The 22,083-nt window shown below is 41.9% G+C and overlaps 2 protein-coding genes, 1 long non-coding RNA gene and 2 other non-coding genes across 6 annotated transcripts; 1 reads left to right on the forward strand and 4 right to left on the reverse strand.

Annotated features, from left to right (window-relative positions):
- Nucleotides 1–1,701: 1,701 nt before the first annotated feature.
- On the reverse strand, nt 1,702–6,901 carry tex261 (testis expressed 261). The gene is made up of 6 exons (XM_073475044.1): nt 6,719–6,901; nt 3,979–4,058; nt 3,734–3,887; nt 3,579–3,646; nt 3,388–3,490; nt 1,702–2,285 (listed from the first exon to the last, which is right to left on the reverse strand). Exons 1-6 carry the CDS (start codon nt 6,786–6,788, stop codon nt 2,170–2,172), a joined length of 591 nt encoding a protein of 196 aa, XP_073331145.1. The 5' UTR covers nt 6,789–6,901; the 3' UTR covers nt 1,702–2,169.
- On the reverse strand, nt 2,527–2,599 carry trnak-cuu (transfer RNA lysine (anticodon CUU)). The gene has a single exon. It is a non-coding gene; the product is annotated as a tRNA-Lys (tRNA).
- Nucleotides 5,820–9,828, forward strand: LOC141003638 (uncharacterized). The gene is made up of 3 exons (XR_012179738.1): nt 5,820–5,951; nt 8,049–8,070; nt 9,713–9,828. It is a non-coding gene; the product is annotated as an uncharacterized lncRNA (long non-coding RNA).
- Nucleotides 9,267–18,771, reverse strand: shtn2 (shootin 2). 2 transcript variants are annotated; one of them, XM_073475042.1, is made up of 17 exons: nt 18,664–18,771; nt 16,998–17,047; nt 16,632–16,692; nt 16,309–16,403; nt 15,782–15,977; nt 15,589–15,686; nt 15,434–15,515; nt 14,774–14,868; nt 12,689–12,835; nt 12,444–12,600; nt 11,865–11,994; nt 11,675–11,733; nt 10,600–10,697; nt 10,491–10,511; nt 10,340–10,393; nt 10,097–10,247; nt 9,267–9,866 (listed from the first exon to the last, which is right to left on the reverse strand). In XM_073475042.1, exons 1-17 carry the CDS (start codon nt 18,695–18,697, stop codon nt 9,709–9,711), a joined length of 1,686 nt encoding a protein of 561 aa, XP_073331143.1. In that variant the 5' UTR covers nt 18,698–18,771; the 3' UTR covers nt 9,267–9,708. The 2 variants fall into 2 exon arrangements, with proteins under 2 accessions (XP_073331143.1, XP_073331142.1); XM_073475041.1 differs by having other exon boundaries at nt 10,491–10,514.
- A 2,396-nt stretch (nt 18,772–21,167) lies between these two features.
- trnal-cag (transfer RNA leucine (anticodon CAG)) lies at nt 21,168–21,250 on the reverse strand. Its single transcript has one exon. It is a non-coding gene; the product is annotated as a tRNA-Leu (tRNA).
- Between the last annotated feature and the right edge of the window lie 833 nt (nt 21,251–22,083).

Below are 22,083 nucleotides of genomic sequence, written 5' to 3' on the forward strand. Positions count from 1 at the left end.
GTCACAGATGTATCCCTGCACTTTCACTGATCCCCCCCAGGGAACTGACTCGAGATCCAGGTGAGGGCTTGTCAACAGCATGTGTGTGACTGCGAGCTGTGGCCTGTCAGCTGAAGGTGTGTGTGTGTGTGTGTGCGCGCGTCTGTGTTGCGGTTTTGTCTTTTTTCCTTTACTTCATGAAGCACTTCACACCTCAGCGGGGGTCAAAGTGCACAATAGCCTCAACCTGGTGCACCCACTGTGACCGAGCCATATGGGACTTTGATAACACAATGACATCCGGCTCGACAGTCCCACACGCACACAAACATTCTTGTGGAACTCAGGGTGTGAGAGTTGTAAAAATCCACGGCACTTCAAATAAAATTCGACATCGAATAGAAAAATTTACTTGATTTAATCAGAAATTATGAGGATCTATTTTCTCCTTTATTTCCTTGAACACAAACCTGTGAAAAGAAACATTTCATCTGCGTTTTTTTTTCAACAAAATCTCTTTTATTTTATTAAACACTGTGTGCATAACAGCCTACAATGGATCGCACTCAGTAATTGGTAAAAAGAATGTCAGCCTCTTTAATCGTTCTTTCATCAAACCACTTTGAGCAGCCTTTGTCCCCGACACACGTAAGCGTACAAGAGTCATTGCACGGGTTTGCTCTTCATAAGTGTTTTCATTAGTGTTTGATGTCGGGTTAACCCGACAATCAATGTACAAAAATCAGTTTGTCATTACTGTCAATTTTTTTTTAAAAAACAGTCCAAAAAAGACAGGCATGTTGCAGACTACAGCGCTGGTGATTAATGAACGTGTAGATGCGAGAAAACCAAAAAAGAAAACACGAAAAAGTGCATTGTTTTTGTGGCCACGTGTCGGAGAAAGCACACGTAGCTCACTTTAATTTCAAGAGTAAGTTCACCCAAAAATGAAAATTCAGTCATTATCTACTCACCCTCAAGCTGATGAAAAGTCGGGTGAGGTTTTGCATTCAAACAAAACATTTCTGGGGCTTCACAGCATTCTGCTAGATAACTGCAGTAGATGGGGACTTGCTTTAAAACGTAAAAGAACGACAAAAACAAAGTCTGTGGAAGCTCCGAGATCCCAAATTGATTTAAAAAAATTGTATGCTCTGTTTTAGAGCTGAAAACTTCACTGTAACTGCTGAGCTAAAAGCATTAGCGTGCACAAGCTTGACTCCAGGTCAAAGGTTTGAAATCTTTTCAAATCTCGGGGCTTCTGGAGACCAGGATGATGTTGGACATCATCCGCACCTACTTTGGTTGTTAGGGAGAATGCTGCGAGGCTCCAGAAATATTTGGAGATAGATGACAGATAACGTATCCTTTAAGTGTGTTTAATTAGAAAAATAATCCTTTCCAAGTGCTTTCTTTAACCCCATTTTATCATTTTAATGGGCAGAGAGTATTTATACCATACTGTCTGATTCCTGTTAATTAAACTTCAGGTGCACTTTCTTATTTAAAGTAATCTTAATAACCGCTCCAGGCATTTTTCCTCCAGCTGGGTTGCCACTTAAAACACTTCACACCTAAATCCAAGCTTGGACATCAGGATTCAGCCAAAAAGTACCTTTAATGTGAAGATGATTTTGTATTTTGTCTCCTAATGCTACTTTGTGTCTTGAATCAGATGAAGTGTGAGCAACACACGATACACAAATGACAGCAGATGTCATCTCAAGAAGAAAAGTGATCAGGGTTTATCTGCCAAAGTCAGAATTTACAGGTATTTGTTTGGTTGTGAATTTCAGACCCCGCGTATACACATTTTCATACCAAAGCTTAAAAAATGGAGGAGTCCAACATGACAATTAGAAAGCGTTGCGCTACAGACAAGATCCCCCTCGGTGAGGTCTCTAGTAGATGTTGTTGGCAGTCAGTACAGACAGACAGAAAAACAAAGAGAGACGAACATGGCCTGTGTAAACTCGTGGGCTCGTCCAGCAGGAAGCTCGGTTCTGTTCGTTGGTCCGTCCTCTTCGTGTGCTCTACTTCCACTTTGGCCATTGATTCGTTTTAGTCCCGTCCAGAACAAAAAGCACATTTCCACAGTCCTTCCTGCTTCCCCTTCACTCTCCGACACATACACTCACTCACACACACACATCCCGGCTCTCCCAAGGCTGCACCCCGAGTCTGAGCTCCTCAGTACATTTTCTGTCGGCTGGGCAGCACTGCCTCCTTGAGGAAAGAGAACACGAGGAGGATCCCGGATCTCTTCCCCCTCTTGCCCTTGGTGAAGTAATTAGACACGACATCATCTAAAAAGAAAAAGGAAAAATGTTTATATCCATACCCACAGATCAGCTGCTATATTCTTATACTACCTAAGGAAGTATTGGACCAAACTACTGAGCAATAATCTGGAAAGTGGGACACATATCAAAAAATGTATTGTGTGTTTTGGAAAGTGGCTGTAAAATGTAAAATACATGTCATTTCCATTCAGACAAAGATAAAATAAACTACACAGATCCTAGAGGGGGGAGAAGAAAAGGTATGCGCCCAACGTGGGGCTCGAACCCACGACCCTGAGATTAAGAGTCTCATGCTCTACCGACTGAGCTAGCCGGGCTACTGACAGCACTGATTGGGCTCACATCACAGTCTAAACACGACAGCTGTTTTTAAGAGACCCAGACATAATTTCCATTTCATTACAGTGTTGTTTGAAAACATAATATATTTTAAAAAGTGGGTTTGTCATAATTGTAAGGGTTTAAGAACTTGATACATTTTTCACAAAGACAACTGTTTCAAATCCTGGAAAGTCCAAGAAATGTCCCAAATTACTACTTTTATTTTGTTACTTGGGTGCATATTATTGTGTACTGCGCTCTCCAACTGCACCCATAATTGTGCAATTATCCTCTTGGTGAAAGTGAATAGTGTTTATAATCTTACTACTATTTTTTTCCTTATTTTTGTATTATTCTCTTTTCATTCATCATCCAGTCACTGCTTCTACCTCTGCTATGAGCTGTGTGGGATAAATAAAGTCTTCTTTAAGTCATCTAATCTTATCTGCACTGTCAATTAAAGGACAAATGGAAAAAGAAAAATGAAGAATATTACCAAAACACTGTTACCCTTTAGCTGTAATTATAGCAAGTTTGTGACCAGGCTACAAAAACAGACCATCTTTCATGTATCACTCAGCCCTACATCTCCATGTTTTGTTGCTCTAATTATTTGTAGGTCTATCTAATTGTGTCCAGAGGCATTTTATGCCGCTCATCATGAACGCTCATTGGAAATCGAAAATGAACCGAGAGGCTCTGGACTAATGCGCATTTTCAAAATCAGTGTCAGGCTACGTTTAACTGCTCCCAACGCTCCAGTCGAAGACAAAAAGCATCTCACCTCCTTGCTGCATGGTGGACGGAAGCACATTTTCCCCCGCTGACAGTGACACGAAGAAGGCGAAGGGGATCACCCACAGGCAGATGGTGAAGTATGCCAACACCTTGATGCCAGTCAGGGACAAAGGAAAGATTATAAAACAAGAATAGGAGCATAAACTACGTAAAAGAGAAGGAGAGAGATGAGTTTACCTCCGAGAATGGATAATACTCTTGTGCAAAGTACTGGAAGGCCATATAATGGTTCACCACCACCAACACTGAGAGAGAAGTCAAAGGAAAAGTTAAATATATTCATGTGCTGATATAAACACCAGAAATCTGAGGCCAGTGTCTGCTATATTTACCACAGGAGAGGATGAAGTTTGGGGAGCTCAGCAGTATGTACGGGAAAGTCTGCAGGAGGCCGAAGTACACCAGGTTGGTGAAGAGGCCGACTCCCACCATCAACACTGGGAAGCCTTCAAAGATGTACAGACCCGCCAGGACAGCTGTCGAGAACTGGACACATTCGCACAAGAATCGGGCGTCGTCGTCTCAACATTTCACTGCAGTGTATTCGTAAACTTGAAGGACAATGACATTCACTCACCATTATCATGTACTTTATTATTCGACTGGTGGCTACTGTGTATTCTTCTATTAGTTCTGCCAAGTAGTACAGGCCGGCAGCTGAGGGAGGACAAAGAGGGTGAGAAACAGGAAAACAGAGCGACTTTTTTGTCGTTTGACCTAGAAAACAACACAAACGGCAGCTTGAATCTATTTAAAGATTTTAACAGACAGTGGATTGAATAGTTGTGCTGTTAAAAATGACACAATATCCATATTTTATAGTAATGAAAATACCTGTTTGCATGCCCTTTTAATTAATAAGTTGTAGAGATTTGTTCATAATTGATTGAAAGACTGAAAGAATAAGTATGACGAGCAAGAATCCGACCAAACATTCAAGGGAAACTTTCAGTACTCGACAGTTTATTCTTGGGGCTGACAAAAAAATGTTCAGCCTGTACCCGTACGTATCGAGATTCAATACCGTGCCCTAGTCAACAGCCAAGGCAAAGCAACAAAGACAGTCCAAATAATATCAGTTCAGTCAAAAACACAGCGATGACCCTCCGTTACTGAGCCCATGCGGTATGAAGGCCAAACACAACCGAAAAGAGGCAGGCCATTGATCAAACTAGTCAAAACACGTATGCCAGGGGCTGAGGAGGTGACGGCTCACAGAGCAGAGGCTCGTGGGAGAGTCTGAGGGCTTCATCACACTACGGCGATCCGCACTTTCCAAAAGACAGAGTCAAAAGAAAAAGAGAAGAATAGCCGCGGCAAATTGCTTTGCTCTTTTGACCTTCATGTATGTCTGCCGGCAGAGACACTCGCACTCGTCTTTGCTCCTCCGCTCGGCGCTCGGCAGCTCAGTAACTAAAATAAATAAAATATGAAAAAAAACAAGATATTTGGATTTTTTTATTTAAAAAATTGCTGCGAGGTGGATTACAAAATGAAATACGATACAGAATAAACACAATCTTGATTAAATGAGGCAATGTGGAGGACCCAATGAAACAAACTAAGAGTATGATGATGTAAGTGTTTTAGATACTCTGTTACAGACACGCGTCGGTTTTGTCCTTAAATGCATGTGCTGATAAGAGGGGGGACACACAGGTTATATTTGCTCTTTCACCTAGTTTTGATTGCAGTGCTTTTATCTACTTTATTATTGTGTGTTTCACTCTCTTCTGTGTCTTTTTACATCAGTCTGTCCTGTGTGCTGCTAAAGAAGATCTGGATCTGAGGATATTATGCGAGATGTTCGATGGTCATGACTGTTCGATGTGCTTTTTACAGATCATTTAAGAGCCATTATTAAACATTGCAAGGTTTTGAAAAATAATTTTGGCCATAACAAATGCTGCTAATCCATAAATAAACTATCAAAAGTGTGCTGTATTAATGTTAATAAGACGGAGGACACTCTGAAGCCATTTTCCAAGCAGTGTGACTGAACAGTTCATCGGAGAAACAAAGCAAATGTCATGCTGGAGTTGAGAAGACACCAGCCAAAGTGGTTTTCACCACAAATTGTTCTTATCAATGGTTTATAATACACCAATATAGCATTAGTAAATGTTTAATCAAACACCAATAAAGCCATATGTGACATCTTATCAACAGGTTGCCTAATAATGAAGTGATGACTTCATTCAATCTTAACGTGGTTTGTCTTTTTAGAGGCATTAAGCTCAGCAAACATGGACATCCTGTTCCTGCAGACAATAAATTAAAAACACCTGGTCAATTGTCTTGTCCCTGCTGCTGCCATGAGAGCAAACAACTAAAGTAGCAGGGTCAGAGACAGAGATATAGGCCTAACAAGCACAACGTAGTGGGACTGGCTTTGACAGAGTTTGACAGGCAGCAGCCACACCTGACAGCTGCAGCAGGTGTTACGTGGCCAGGTAACAAACTGGCAACGTGGACACGCAGGATCCTCGGCGAGTTTCCAGTAAAAGTTTTAAAACAAACTCAACATGTTGTTGGTCCTGCTTGTGACCGGTAAGTGGGCCCCGTGCTAGACAACCAGCTGATCGACTAACCGACTGTACTACCTCATGTAAACAAACGAAAATGCCCCCCAGCTAAAGTTAGATAGACTTGGATCAATATTATTGGCTAGTTCGTGTTAGCAAACATGCTAACGCTCCTGCAGCCGGGTGCTGTGTTAGCTTTGCTCTTTAATGCATGTCAGACATTATGACCACACAAACGTTATTTGCCGAGTCATCGCCCGATTGATTAGTTTGCATCGATAAACCAGAAGACTGAAGAGAGAGATCAGGCTAACTTAGCTAACTGTTAGCAAACATTACATCTATCAGGAGTGTTTCCCATGCCCCAACAAAACTATTTAAAAACATTGAGATGCAAAGATTGAACTATAACACGCAATGTGCATTTTTCTTTATACCATACAATCTGAAGATGTATGAAATTTTCATTGTTGAAAGCTAAAAAAATAACATCTTATCTTTGATACCCGTGACTTCCTGTACTAGAACGCTAGCTAGCTAGACGGCTAGGTAGCCGTTAGCTGTGAGTATTTGGGTGATGTAAGACACGTAACGTATTTATTTGTCAGGGCAGGCTTACTGCTTGTGTTTGCAAACACATTTTTCAGTGCTAACAAGATCCCCGCTTCGTGAAACGGAGCCTCGTTCACGTTAAATGCTGCAACTTCACCTGCTAACTCGGTCCGCTAGCATTAGCAGGCGAGCAGTAGCTAGTAGCGTTAGCTCCTGCAGGGATTCTCAGCTCGCACTTACCTATTGCTAGAGTGACGAAGGATATCTGGATCACCAGCGACAGCCAGCTGAGTAAATAAATAAACCACATCTCTCTGCATATGAAACAACGCACAGAAATATGAAAATAAGACAGAAATCGGCTAGCTGGCTGCTAACTAGCACTGGAGCGCCGGTCAAAGTTCCTCCCCCTGTGTTGTCAGTGCAGGCCGAGGAGAGCAGCAGAGAAGAGGGACGACTCCAGGAGGGAAGGGTGTGTTGTGGCTGTAGCGCCCCCTGTGGCTGGAGGGGAACTGCAGCTAAAACAGATACCTCTGTCCTGTGAAGTAAATGGGAAATAGCTGCATGTGTACAGTGCTCCTGAGAGAAATAAGACAACTTACTGTTATTAAATGCAATAATAATAATAATAATAATAATAAATGCAAACAATAATTATACCCTCCACATGTGGCCAGGTTTGTACCCACCTTGAACGGGGTGAAAATAATGTCTCCAGAAATGTTTTGTGGTCTTCAAAACTGAGACGAAATTTCACAATATGGCACATGTCAAAATTCTTGGATATCAAATCAACATTTTTAAAAACCCTCTCATGATTAATATTATAGTTTTGACTTTGTTGTGTGCATGATTAAGGGGCATTTAAGGGCAGAAATGGAATATAATACTCATACTTACCCTTTTATCAGTGTATAATCACCTGAATTTGTATTTATGACAGGTGGGTCCTCTTCATGTTTTTGGAATAATGAAAAACTGGATCCCGTTCTACATATATCAGTAAAAGTAGGTGGCGGTATGCACCTTTAAACTGGTATTGGATTTAACAAGAAACACAAAGAACAAGTTGGCTTATGTGAAAATGTCTTTTTCAGCGTGACATCGTAATTATGCAGTTTTTACGCGCACTTTGTCAAAGGGGCTCCTCTCTCCCACAGACAACACTGCTCCCGAAACGCCTCGTCAGTAGTCCCGCCTTTAATTCCGTGACTTTGTGACATCACACTTTGTCACCATGTCACACATTTGCATAATATATGCCTAGCGGATAGTTCGGCATTTAAGAATCGATTAAACGCAGCTGCTCTGTTGTTGTTAGCGGTGATGGGTCAGACGTGTGCGAGCTGACCAATCAGAGCAGGTTGGGTATTCAGGGGGAGGGGCCTTAAAGAGACAGGAGCGTTTCAGACAGAGGGGGGATACAGGGCTGACGTTTTCTGAGCATTAAAGCATGTGAACCTATTCTTGTAGTAACCCAAAATAAAATGATGAGCCTGAAAATGAGCATTGTGTCTCCTGTTGTTGTCATGTCTTACATTTAATCTGTTTCTTTTTCTTTTCCTGGCAGAAAATGGGCATCCGTTTTTCAGGTAAGAAAGCGTTTTACATAAATATTATGTGCTGCACTTGTAGGAGAAATTGCTGCTTCGTCTGCACAGCTCACCGATGCTGTAGGCTGAGCCACTTGAAGTCATCATCACGTTTAACATATAAATATGGCAGTTGAACCAAGAGTTTTTCGCTGAAAGGAATAAAGCTGCTGCCTGGGATGCTGAGAGAAATAATTTGCATTTGCTGCGTAAAAAACCTTCCAGAACAAAACAGCTTTCAGAGATTTATCCACCTGCATGCTCAGCGTGACCTAGCCTTATCTATTTTTCATCATGATATCATTAAACCTCCACTGTTTAGATGTGTCGACGGTCAAACACTCATCTGATATCATGGAGGTCAAGGAAAAGTTATTCAATGAGAGAAAAACATGAAATTCAACATTATCGGATTTGTTAACACGTCCTTTCTGTCAGTATCAGCATCTTTGAATATGAGGTATCAGTTTCATTATCTGTATGTCTCTCTCTCTCTCACACACACACACACACACACACACACACACATTGGCCTTCATGTGCATTGATTCAATAACACGGAGAGGGCAGAGTACATTACTGCGTCCAAAAAAGCCGACACCTTTGAGACTGAGGAGGAAAAACAATAAAAAATGTATGCCGGAGAGTGAAAGGAGAGCCAGACCTTCTAGTAAAAAGAGCTAAATAAAGTAAATATATAATGTGAAACAGTGTGAAGACACTAAAATGGTGTTGGAGTCAAAGGTGAGAGTAATTTCATCCTCTTTTCAAATGCTTTTAACAAAGGCAGATAGGTAGCACGGTGTGAGCTGTGCATTCATGCATGCGTGCGCACATACATACATACGGTATCCCTTTGAGAAGGTGAGAAAACAAAAGGCGACCCGCCGCATTTAAAGATACTTTCAGGAGGGAGTGACACAGATCACCTGAGGCTCTTATCTCAGCGACACCTCTGGGCCGCCGGTGTGAGAGCTTTAATGCGCCTAAATAAATGGCAGCCTCCATCTTTTTCTGCTGGATCGCGCTTTAACAGACAGACACCTCGGGAGAGAAGTGAGTAGAGGTATTCATATAACCTGAGTGTTTTTCCTCTACGGTCCAGGCTATTTTTTTTTTCATCTATATACTGTAGCATAAAAAAAAACCCTGTAACTTGCACTTAGATCAGAAGAAGAATGATGATGGGCATCAAACACGGATGAATGAGCTTTATTGCCTTTGACACGCAACAAGTTCTGGCTATTTGAAGCAGATCTGGGTTAAATGGAAGTTGAAAAAAGCTTTTTTCTTCAGCCTGAATGTGGGATTTGATGGGTTTTTTTGCAATGTTCGCCTCCCTTCTGACGCTCCCAGGAGGATAAAGCACATGATTTGATCCCGACATGATTACAACTCGAGCAATATCATCTGCTGTCTTATTGTAAGGGATCCAAATACCTTTAGAGTCATGTACTAATTCAACACATGAGATATAATAATCATTTGAAGTCTAATATAGTGATATTCAGGCAAAATGAAGAATTCCAGGTGAAGTTTACTCAACAAACTCATCTTTGGTACATCATCGTATTAAAAAAGCAATGACACTTAGACTACAGTGATGTTTAACGACTGTATTTCTTCCTGTTTGTGCCTTCAGATGTCTTGGCTGACGATCAGCGCCGATGCTCTGATGCGAGAGTCTCTCTTCTCTCTGTTCTGCCTCAGCCTCCGGAGCACGGGGGCGCTGCCCATCTCGCCCGCCCAGGGAACATCTGCTGCTGCTGGGACGCCCTGTGGACCTGACTGGGGGTCTGGACAAAGAGATTCCTCAGGTTAGACTGAAATCCAAAACAAGGAGACGTGAAGGATACCAGCCGCTCTGATGATACTATATATACTGTGGAGTTAGGGGTTGAAAAACAGACACAGGACTTGTTTCAGGACCACTAATGTGGACACACATGAGACCAGACCGAAACCCAGAAACACCACACACTGTAGGATCATTCTGAACGTATAGAGGAGCGACAGGACAGCGTACTCTGTGTTTCTGTTGAGCAGGTCGATTCCCGGTTCTCTCCCATCGCTCTCCTCCTCCTCTGGAGAACCTGCAGGAGCTCCACCTCCCCGATATTTCGGCCAGCTCCCCTCCTGGATGGTATTCTGCGGAGGGGCTGGCGTTTAATGTTGTCCTGGTGTGTAGAGGAGTTAAAGATGCTTCAAAACACACACTCATTTATCAGTCACGGCTTCAGCTTGAGGGACAGTGTGAGTTTAACGTTACCAGCATTCCCTTCAACTCCAGGATGGTGGATTTTCTGTTTTCGCTCCTCTGATCCTGGAGGAAAATTTTGGGATTTAAAGACGGGAAACATGTTGGAACGGTGTCACAGCTGCTTTATATTAAAAACACAAAGGGTGTGAAGAGAACTGACCTTCCACGAGCTGTCATCCTCCTGCTGGCAAAGTCAGATAATCAGAGTTTATTATTTATTACATTTTGCTCTAATGTCAGTTTATAGGTGGTGAAAACAGTTTGTGCACCTGTGCTCTCTTGACGGGCCTCAGCGTGATGCCGTTCTTTATTCTCGCCATCATTTCTTCCACCGCTTTTGCCTTCATGTTGGATGTAGGTGCCGCCTCTTAAAGAGTAATGACGTGGATGAAATATTTAACAGTTTGAAACCTTTTGTGGCTAAGAGCTTATTGCCGTGGTGTTTATGGTCACATGGAGACATTTTCTAACTGTGTCCAGCCAAAACATGATCCTTTTCCAACCCAAAGTAGTTTTCTGTTCCCCGCTGTTTTAGACAGCATTTCAACATTTGCAAGCATGAAACCGCCGGATGATCTTAACGAGATGTTGGGACTTTTTCCGACCATGAAAGCCAAAACATGATCTTTTCCTCGCTCTGACCAGGTAGTTTTCAGTTGCAAGCGACAGCTGACAGGCTAGAGACCGCTGTTCAAGACTTCATTTCAACATTTGCAAGCGTGAAACCATTCAGCTGTATCTGTTGTGACAAAATGAGGTATTTTAAGCCAAAACATTATCTTTTCCTAACCTGAGTGGGTTTTGTGTCTAAACCCAACCAGAACTGGTTAACTGGGCGAGTTGTTTGCCAAGCGAGAGACCACTGTTTGTTGAATATTTGTCAGCATGAAACCACTGGATATATTTAACGAGACATTGGGACATTTTTCCAGCTGTGTGCAGGCAAAACATAATCCCCAAATAGTTTTTGTGTCTAAAGATGGTTGCCAGTCGCATTTTAACATTGTTTTTTGTTGTTGTTGTCTTTCTCCTCCCCTATGTGAAGCGTCCTTGGGTCTCTTGAAAGGTGCTGTATAATACTAAGATAATATTTATTTTTTTATTATTTGCAATCGTGTAACCGTTGGATATTTCAACGAGATGTCTGGTAGGCCGAAAATCTTTTCCCAACCTTAACCAAGCAGAGCATTGTCAAAAATCAAATTGAGAGTTGAACCTAAAGAAATGCAAAGTTTCAACATATCTGTGGCAGCATTGTGTTTTACTGCATCTAATTTATATGTAAATTAAGTCAAAAGTTTATTGTGTTTTTAAGGAAATACAACAATCTCTCGAGAGACTCACCGTTTTCATCGGCGTTTCTGGCTTTATCTTTCCTCCTGCTTCTCAGGAAATCAAGTGTACTTGGCACATAGAGAAAGAGAGAGGTCACAAGGGTCAAGCGATCAGTGTAAGAAACAAAAAAAAACATGTGAAACCAAAACTGTTCACTGAAACTTCCCTGTTGTTTTAATAGTAGAGGGAAGGAACATACTTGGTAGTGGTAGCGGGAGGTGGAGGAGGAGGAGGAGGAGGTGGAGGAGGAGGAGGTGGAGCAGGAGTGGATTCCTCCTCTGGTTCTTCAGTTTTATCCTCGTTGTACTGTGACTCCTGTAACTGTTTCACTACAGAGGAATACGGTGAAATGTTACCTTTCATCATCAATATCATGTCTCTTTCGACATTTTCACTAATCTCTCAGGGAATGACACGTGGATCGACATGGCTGAAACCTACGCCTGTAGCTACTTTGCTCATTAGCTCGTTTAGCCGTGCATCTAGTGGTCCAGGCTGGGAACACCACAGGAGCACACCTTTGGTTTCAAACATGTTCTTATTAAGCTTTCACATCTTCTTATCTGAACTACATTTGAACAGACATTACAAGGAGTGATATTAGCACTGGAAGCCTTGGTGTTGTTACGGGGTTTTGCAAAATGTTGGGTTTTTCGAAGCCAACATCTAGAGGAGCCTGCATCCTAACTAGCTTTAACATTCAGCCGCAGCTTTTGACCCTTTTCTGCATTAACCATTATGTGTGTTTGCTAAGAAATGTGTCTCCAGCAGCAGGTACCTTTCTCCTGGAACTGTACGACAGCGCTTTTAGCCTCAGACAGCTGAGTTTCTGCCGCCTTCCTCTTCTCCTCGCTCTCCTCCAGCTGCTCTCTCAGGTTCTGCAGCTCGGAGAGGACGCCGCTGTCCTCCACAGCACTCTGTTGACTCTGTTTTACCTAAAAGAAACAGGGGACATGCTGAAGAAAACATAAACAGACCAAAGTGGACGCCCGTTTTCCTCTCTTTCATCACATCTACGCACACCTGTTCCTGGTAAAAGTGTTGTATATCGCAGAGGGCAGCGCTGGCGGTGGAGATTTGCTCCAGCGCCCGCTGCAGCTGCAGGCCGGTCTCCGGGCTCTGCGTCGGCGCCACGCTCCGACTGTGGGCCTCCGTCTGCTGCGCCATCATCTGACAAGACAAACCAAACACAGCCTCTGATGTCTTAAACACGTCTTTGTGATTATCTGCCTCTACGAGAATGGAAAAGAGTGACAATGAACCACAATTAAGAGGAAGAATAAAGTGAGATCTGAATGGCTCGTTGTTAATTTCCCCCCTCCAGGAGGTTGTCACAATGCAAGAGAAAGTGTTTTTCAAACCAGTGTTTTACTGAACAATGACTTAGAAACCTTGTTACAATTACTCATCTGCTACATTGATGAATAGAAACAATGCAAACAGGACGATTTAGCCGTGACAGAAAGCATCATTTTCCAACATTATGATAAGTGGCTTCTCGGGGAAAAAAGGCAGAATGCAAAGCTTTGCCTCGTTTCACTTGGAAAATGTGAGTCTTTCTTCTAAATGTGCGACAAATAAATACAACAGCTATAGTTAATAATTATGATAAATGATCAGAGTGCTGAAAACAAACCTTTTGTCATTTTGCATCGAGTATATGCAGGTAAAATGTGAGTGTTTAATCGGTTAGACGAGATTAAACGACTTTATTGATCCATAAACGAGTTTGGTGAATGTAAATCCAACAAATGAACACATGTCACATGTATACGAGCTGACTTTCACGTCAGGAAGTGGAGGGGACGGCGGACGGTGGCGTAGTAGCCGAGTTTTAACATTAACAAGCATGAAACCACAGTTTGAAGATTGTTTCTGGCGTTCAGGAAACTATCCGAGAGCAGGTCCGTGATGAGAGAAACAGGAAGTGAGAGAAAAACAAATGGTTTTCATTTCTCTGTTTCCACAAACCGAAGCAGCAGGTTGGGTCGAGCTCCGTATCGGCGCATGCAGCACGAGGCTGCACACCGCAAATTACACCGCGCTAATCTCCGGTCTCCCTTAAGCAGAGAGCAATTTTCACACAGCAATTAGCACAATTATTTCATACATACAAACACACACAGCTACACAAAGAGACAAAGACACACACACACACATAAAAAAAAACCCTCCAAATTGTTTCCTGTCTGAGGCCCTGCATCATTATACCACCACGCATCACAGAGAAGAGGTGTGAATGGTTGGTGTTTTCAAAACACATGAAAACAGACAAATAGTAGTGCACACAAGAGGCATTCAGTGCAGGGGGGGTCTTTTACCATGAATTGAGAGTAAAGGGGCTGATTTGTGTGAACAGTTGGGGGTCCTTTTCACAGGTAAGGACCCCTGCGAGGCAGCCCATTGTGCGCCTGTCCGGTAAATGGAGGACACCGCGCACAAAGGCGACAATTGCTATATGCTCGGCAAAACATAAAGGTGTCAGGCAAAGACAGGTTGCGCTTAAAGACCACTATTCTCCTTCAGCAGCGGTGATGACCACTAATTATGGGAGAGGGAGGGGCTAAATGGGCAGGGAAGGGAACAGAGAGATGTGCTTTGAAAGAAAAGGCCTTCATTATAGGAGCAGCTGTGGCAGGAAAAACTGTGTTGTGTGTGTGTGTGAGTGTTTGGGTATGTGGATTTTAAGTGAATTGGTGTTTTCTCCCGCTTGTGTACGAGTGTGTGTCTGCTTTTGTCTTCTGTGCGTGTGTGTGTGTGTGTGTGTGAACGCCTCGCCTCACACAGATTTGACCAAAGTGTCATCGGTGTGAAAACAGAGAATGGAGAACCCTTCTCCTGTCCCACCACATCAGCTACAGTCTGACAGCGGAAGTGTGTGTGTGTGTGTGTGTGTGTGTGTCCTATCTCCCCCCTCTCGTCCGAGTGTCCGTGTGTTGGACGTAGCCGCCCTAAGGTCAGCGCCAACACTCCTGCGCCCTTCCTGTTGCACGACCTGTCACCCTCTGTGTCTATAGGTGTGAATGTATGACAAAATGTTTTGCGGCGTGCAGAAAAAACACACACGTGCACAAACACACACACACACGCAATGCCACGCGCTCGCACCTGGTGGGCGAAGACTTCAGCGTGCTGCCGGAGGCCCTGCTCCAGCTCCAGCTTCTGAGACATCTCTGTGAACTCCTCCGTGACAAGCTGGGAGACTGTGGACGTACAACACAAACACACAATTAGGTGACATTTAGGAATAGCGTTCATGCCATTCGTTATGTTTTTCGACTGAGGGACTGATAATGAAGGACTGAAATGTTTCATTAGTCAAACTGCAAAAGATTAATCGCATTTCATGAAGCAAAATTTCCAAATATTCGCTCAGTCAAGTCTCACAATTATGAGGATTTTCTGCCTTTTTCTGTTTTATATTAAATGTGTTGCCATTGTTTGGGAGTGGCAGCAGAAATCTAAGAGAAAATATATTTTAAGATCAAGCAGATATTATTTATGTGGTTAGAAATCACTAGAAGTAAGAGAGAAAATGTGGTGTGTTTTTTTTCAATTTGTGTGAAATGAGCCTTTAAATACCATGAAGCGTTAACAAGAAACTGAAACATGGAAAACTGTTTGGTGATTTTCCACAATCTTATTTTATTTCATTTTATTTTATTTAAATTTTCTGGATTTAAAAATAGATGAATTGTTCAGGGGAAAAATATATGAAAGATAAAACATTAAGATGTTACCACACTACAGAAACAGTTAAGGACTCACCTCGTTTGATTTTATTGATGGTCTTGCTCTGTTTGTTCATCCTCATCAGTATGGCCTCTTTCTCTTGGACCTCCAGCACCAGCTGAGAGACAAAAGTCTGTGACAAGGTACACACACACTTATATCCACACAAACACACACTGACAGTGATATACCTGTTCTCTGAGTTGGACCTGCTCTTTGGTCAGATTCTCCACCTGTTGCTCGAGCTGCAGCTTCTCAGCCAGCAGCCCGTCCACTGACGTCTGCAGCTCTGACGCCGGAAGAAGATTCATGATGAGACCAGAAAATAATCCACCACCTTATTTTCGATCACCTGACGTCTCATCGTGAGCAGTTCTGTCTCACCTGCGATCTTGGCCTGATTCTCCAGCAGCAGCAGCGTCTCCTCGTTGCTCTCCGGACCAAAATCGACCACGTCGCAGTTCACGGCGGGGTCGGTCTCAAGGCCAAAGGTCACAGCGGCCAAGTTTTCGGGCAGCTCGGGGATGAGCGGCATCAGCATCTGGCTCTTCCTCTTCAGGACTTTGTTCTCTTTGGTCACCTAGGCAACAGAGGAGACGACGGGCGAGTTTGTGCTACATTAATCCACCAAGTGTGAAAATGGTGACAAGTCAGGAGGTGGAAGGAAAGGAAGGTAAGGGAAAGAGAGTCAAGGAAATGAAAGGATGGGAAACAATTGAAATGAAAAGGCATTAAAAGAAAACAAACGTTGGTGAAAGGACATAGCGAGGGAAATGACCGGAAAGGGTACAGAGAAAAGAAAAAGAAAGAAAAGGAAGCAACAGGAACATTAAGGAAAGGACACAGAGAGGGAAATCACAAAAGGAAAGGAAAGGAAAGGAAAGGAAAGGAAAGGAAAGGAAAGGACGTACTTTGACAGCCAGCGCCTCAGCACTCTCCCTGCAGGATCGCTCAATCTGGAACTGCATCTCCAGCACATTAATCTCTTTCAGGAGCTGATTGGAGACTTAAAGTGAAAGTGGAGGAATCATTAGTCATCTCATGAGCATCTGATGAAAATATAAGACCGGAGACCTGAACAGAGGTTTTAAATTAACCTGTTTCTGTGTGAAATTTGCACGGCAACGTTTGTTTTATCCTTCCTCTTCCTTATTTTTGAGACTTTACATTCCTGATAGATGTGACTTTAAGTATAAGTGTCTATCTGCTCTGTGATGCATTCAATAATTCTCACCGTCCTCCAGTTCAGACAGTCTCAGATTGGCTTCATCCCTCTGCATTTCCAGGATCTCAAACTAACAATCAAACATCAACAAGCAAAATATGAGAAATGAGTCAGGTATTTCATTATCTTCTTCTGTTATCAGACGACTGAGGCACCAGAAGTGTTTTTTATTTAATATAATAACAAGATTAATCAGCCAAAAGACTAATGAATCCAAAATTCAGGTTGTACTGCATTTCTATTGTTCTACCATCACATGGGAAACGTCATGAGTACATCAGTTTGAGCTGGATATTCAGCGTTTCCTGTCGCGTTAATGATAATAAAGTGGCATTAATTAACCAGTAATTCGCTGCCTGTCACTAACAGCGTTACCTGAATGTCTCCCTCATCTTCAGAGGATAAATCGCTCTCTCCGTCAGACTCTGTGGGGAAAAGAAAGTCATTTTATCTTCACGCAACAGACTGATTGTGAAACAGAGAACGTGTTCGTGGGTCGAAGATCCTCACATCCTGTCAGTGTGACTACATGAGGAACTTGTGAAGGAGGCTGATGACAGAAATACAAGAAGTGAAATCACAGAAGGATCCAACAAAAACACGTATCACTTTCTGTAGCTCCTGACTTACAGAAGTTTCGAGCTGCCACTCGACTTTGTCAAGCACGTAAAGTTTGACATTTTTGAGAAGTCAGCCAGGAAGTAGTCCAGCACAAAACTACAATGTGCTGATTTTACACATTGTGTAATTTACACGAGATATAACAGGTTAATTAGTGAGCTTGAGCTGCTGGTTGATGGATTTTGTTCCCTTCATACACAGCCAGGCTAGCTGCTTACCGCTGTTTTCATTGTGCTAAGCTAACCAGCTGCTAGCTGCTGCGTCATATTTACCTGACAGATATTAGAGTTGTGTCAATCTTCTTATCTATTTATCAGCAAGAAAGTGTATTAATGTGCTGTATTTCCCAAAAGTATGGAGCCAGAGCCAGTTTAGCCTAGCTTAGCATGAAGACTGGAAACCAGATAAACTGGCTCTGTCCGAAGGCACCAAAATTTACCTACCAGCCACTTAAAAGTTGAAAAGGATGTCTCTTTATTTCATCTGTTAAAAAAATGAAGTGTAAAAACCAGAATTTGCTGTTTTAGCTGAGGTTAAATATGGGACTTATTAGCTTTGCCCAGGAGAGAAACTTACCTGCACGTGAACCCCAGTCTTTATGCTAGGCTAAGCTAACTGGCTGTTGTCTGTAGCTTGATATTTAACAGAAATGAGAGTGCTATAGATCTTTTCATGCTCTTGTCAGGAAAGTGATTCAAATATTCCACAATATGGTGAACTGTGAGTTAGCACTGACTCATTCCAGCTAGCATCTATAGCCTAGCTTAGCTTGAAGACTGGAAACAACGGTGACCAGCTAACTTGGCTCTTTCAGAAAGGTAACAAAATCCACCTACCTGCCACTTCAAAGCTCATTAATGAGTGTTTTACATGTTGTTTGTTTCATCTTTTCAAAACTGTTTAAAAACTACATTTTGTGATAGTTAAGTGTGGGACTATTTAGCTTAGTCCCATTCTTTAAGCTAGGCTAAGCTAACTGGTTGTTGTCTGTAGCTTCATTTTTTTGCTACTACAACTACAATTTGTGGTTTCAAGTGCGGTTAAATGTGGTATTTATTCACTTTGCCTAGCCAAGAAACTTCCCTGCACATAAACCCAAGTCTTTACGCTAGCAAGGCTAAGCTTCATATTTAACAGAAGTGAGAGTTGTATCAATCATTGTTTATATAATCTGCTTTTATTGAATTAACAATTGCTAAAATCCAAGGAGTTTATTGTTCATGAAAAGGAAGAAGAAGTTTTGAGTAAAAAAAAAAACTAATTTCTGAACTAAACCCCCTTTGATGATTTTATTCCACAAGCCCACAATGACTAACGTGACTTATTTAGATACTGAGAGATCTTATTGAAACTGCCAAATTATCATGTGACTCAAATCAGTATTTCAGCACCAGTTTTTATCCACATCATCAAGTCTTACCTGCAGCCCCGCTGTCCTCATCTTGCACCCACATGATGCTGTCTGCAAGGTTTTCAGGTTTTTAGCTCCTTGTTCACTAAATAAAACTTCCCAATCCAGCACAAACAAAAAAACTACCTGCTGTCTGAGCAGCAGTCTCCCTTCTATGGAGGAAGCAAGTAGGAATTTCTGATTCAAACCCTCCCCCACTGTCACGACTTCTGAAAGAGGAACTTTTGTCTCATACTGGCCGAAATAACATCTTAATCATCGCAGTCTCGTGGATTTATAGGACCAGGACATTTTTTAAATGTATTTTTGATTAAAAAGACGCCATTTTATGTAAACATTGATGTTGTTTGTTGAATTTTGATGTTACAAGTAAGCTACAGGACGAGATGCTTGAACTTTTCCCCTCTTTTCATACAGTGAAAAGAGGGAAATGTAGCCCCTGTCCGTGCATGTGTTCTCGAAGGGACAACGCTGTCTCTCTACTGCAAGTTCAGTGTCACTCAAGCAGCCGAAAGCAACAGCAAAGCTGCTTTCACTCCTCTATTAGCATCCGTGCTCAGAGTTCATGACCTCTCAAACATCAGACCTGCCATGGGAACCAAATTCAGGACATGAAGTTGATGACATGCATTCCTCCACTATGAATAATTTAAAAAAAAAACCTCCTTTATATATTCACCTGTCTTCCAGGAGTTTATATCCAGGAGTACACTGAGAGTCTGATCAGGGTTAAGTACCGCTTGTGTTTAAATCTTGACAGTTGCTTTGGCTGGCTTGGTGCTCCAGTGGGTCCGTCAGGGCTGACAGGAGGTCGAACGGAGAACAGTATCTTCATATTTATACATGAAATTCTTCTCTCAGGGCTTTTTCTGATGACATTATAAGACATCATTTATTTGTATTTTTTAAAGGGGGGTGGGCTCACAGGTATAATTTCATTTTTGAAGCAGGCTAAGTAATTTGTTGAAACAGCTGAGCACCGTAGTTTTTATCAAACATAACTCAAACACAAGGAAATGGTGCTTTTGCTGAGGACTATTTTCTGCTGCGGATTAATACACATTTTGCACTCTAGTATTTAGGCTACAGCAGAACACATGGGGAATGTAGGATTGACTGATGTCTGTTGTAATGAAGGAACAAGTGTCTTCCATCTTGTGTCAACAAATGCACTTAATGACTGGATTATGTTCACAGACATTTTTTGAGAGAACGAAGCACAACATTTTTTCCGTCGCCCAGAAGTCGTCGAAGTAACAGAACTAAAGTAAAGTATAAAGTATTCACATTTTGTGCTCCGACACGCCAAAGGCCATTTGACAATAAATATTTTAAAGAAATCCCAGTGAGCAATCTGAAATAATGAAAACAGCCCGTACAGCTGAGCGATAAAGAGCTGCTGCGATTCGTCGCAGTGACGTCCTTGTGATTTAATGAGTCTTTTCTTTCTCAGTGTGTTGCTCTCTTTACAGGCACCACCTGAGCACCAAAACCTCCTCCAGCCCGTCACCCTGACCTTTACTAATGATTCCTCACCATGTTAATAAAGGTGAAATTGTCACTTAACATTAGCCGTTGTCTGGTGTTTCTTGCAGCGGGCGACATTGTCAGATAACTCGGTCCTCATTAAAACCGGGTCTTTTTAAAACTCTGGTTAAATGGAGACGGATTAGAAAAGCCAGCAGGATTTATTTTTGCAGCAACACGGCAGCAGCAAGACTAAACAAGGCTTGATTTGGGTTTCACTGAGTCTTTGGCCTCCGTGACACTGTTTTGTTTCATTTGGAGAATGGGTGCTGATTTGTTTTCATCCGTCAAATGTCAGATGTCACGAATGCATGTGAGGAGAAAAGGTAATTCAGAAATGCGCAGCACAGTTGTAGAAATGAAAACTCAAGATCCTGCTGAAAAAATGTTCATTTTCTCTGTAAGATACCAATGCAAATGGGTGAAACAGGCTTAAATGTTGTCACTGAGGTCATGTGCTCTGGGGTTTACAGCAACCTGAGTGGTCTGTCAACTTCTCCAGTGGGCAAACATAAGTGGAGGCGGGTTTATAAACAAATAATGACTTTATGACACAGTACAGCACAGTTGTGATAATATAAAACACGTCTTCATAGGCGACGTTATGATATCCTACAGATATGGTCAATTTATATTTAATTAATTGTCATCTTTGTGCTGTTTTTCTTTTTTTTTTATAGATTGAACCATAAGTGAGGTGGTGTTTACGGTTCTTCAATAAAACCGTGTGTCATTAGGGAACTTTCCTACATGATTGTTAATACTAGACGTCAGTGAAAGTAGTAGTAGGCATACAAAACATATAGTCTATTCAAGAATAACACAGCTTAAGTGAAATACAGAAGGTGCAGACAGGAAGAGAGTGGTTAAACATTACTAACTCTCAAAAGCATGTTTGAGGTAAGTGTGACGTTACTAGATGGTGGATCATCATGTTTAATTTGAGTGTTAATGAGTGTCTGACAATAATAATAATAAAAAGTTTCTGTCAGAAGTGGGATTCGAACCCACGCCTCCAGGGGAGACTGCGACCTGAACGCAGCGCCTTAGACCGCTCGGCCATCCTGACGTAATGCTTTAAGTAGCAGATGCATTTATTTAACATATAACACATTTAACACATTTCTTTTGTGATTAAACGTGTTATAAAATTCCGGATTGTTTCCTAAAACGTCTACAACCACGCGTGACTACATTAATCTGTGTAATACGTGTTTATCAGAGCGTCACGAAAGCTAACTTACATCTCGTATGACGTCGTCCTGTGTCAGGACGCACAGTTAGCCTGTTAACAAAAATAACAACATTAAAAACACGTATAATGTTGTTATATAAAGCCTTTAATGCCTCACACACGCAGTGCTGCCTCCACCACGGAACAAGCTGAAGGTGAGAGTTCAACTTATTATCATCTGACAAAGTGAAAAGACGATTAAAAAAGCGTCCAAGGTCGTCACGGTTTGACGGGCTTTTTGTCAGCTTGTGAGGGAAATATTCAGTTTCAATGGCCGCACCAGTCCATTAAATTAATATTTCAAATGCATTTTCTTTTCACACACATTCTTCCTGAGCTTCATCTTGACATATCTGGTGTCTTTAAGTACAATTCCTTGCTCTTGAACGCAGCATGAGTTTGTAATGAGTTGACCACCAGCAGGACCGGTGTATTGAAGAGGTTAATTAATGAATATGTTTAAAATACAACATATTTCCGATGCAAAACTGTGAATGCTGGCTGTTGTTAGGAGTCCGAGATTGATGGTTACATATGAGAACAGAAAAATTACAAAAATGTTGAGAAATATAACAGAAAACAGGATTTTTTAGCGAGGTCGAAAGCAATTATCAAAGCTATTTTTCAATTTTGTCAATGCAATACTTTCACACTTCAACTTTTCTAAC

The sequence above is a fragment of the Pagrus major genome, chromosome 10, assembly GCF_040436345.1.
Source record: "Pagrus major chromosome 10, Pma_NU_1.0".
Lineage (NCBI taxonomy): Eukaryota > Metazoa > Chordata > Actinopteri > Spariformes > Sparidae > Pagrus > Pagrus major.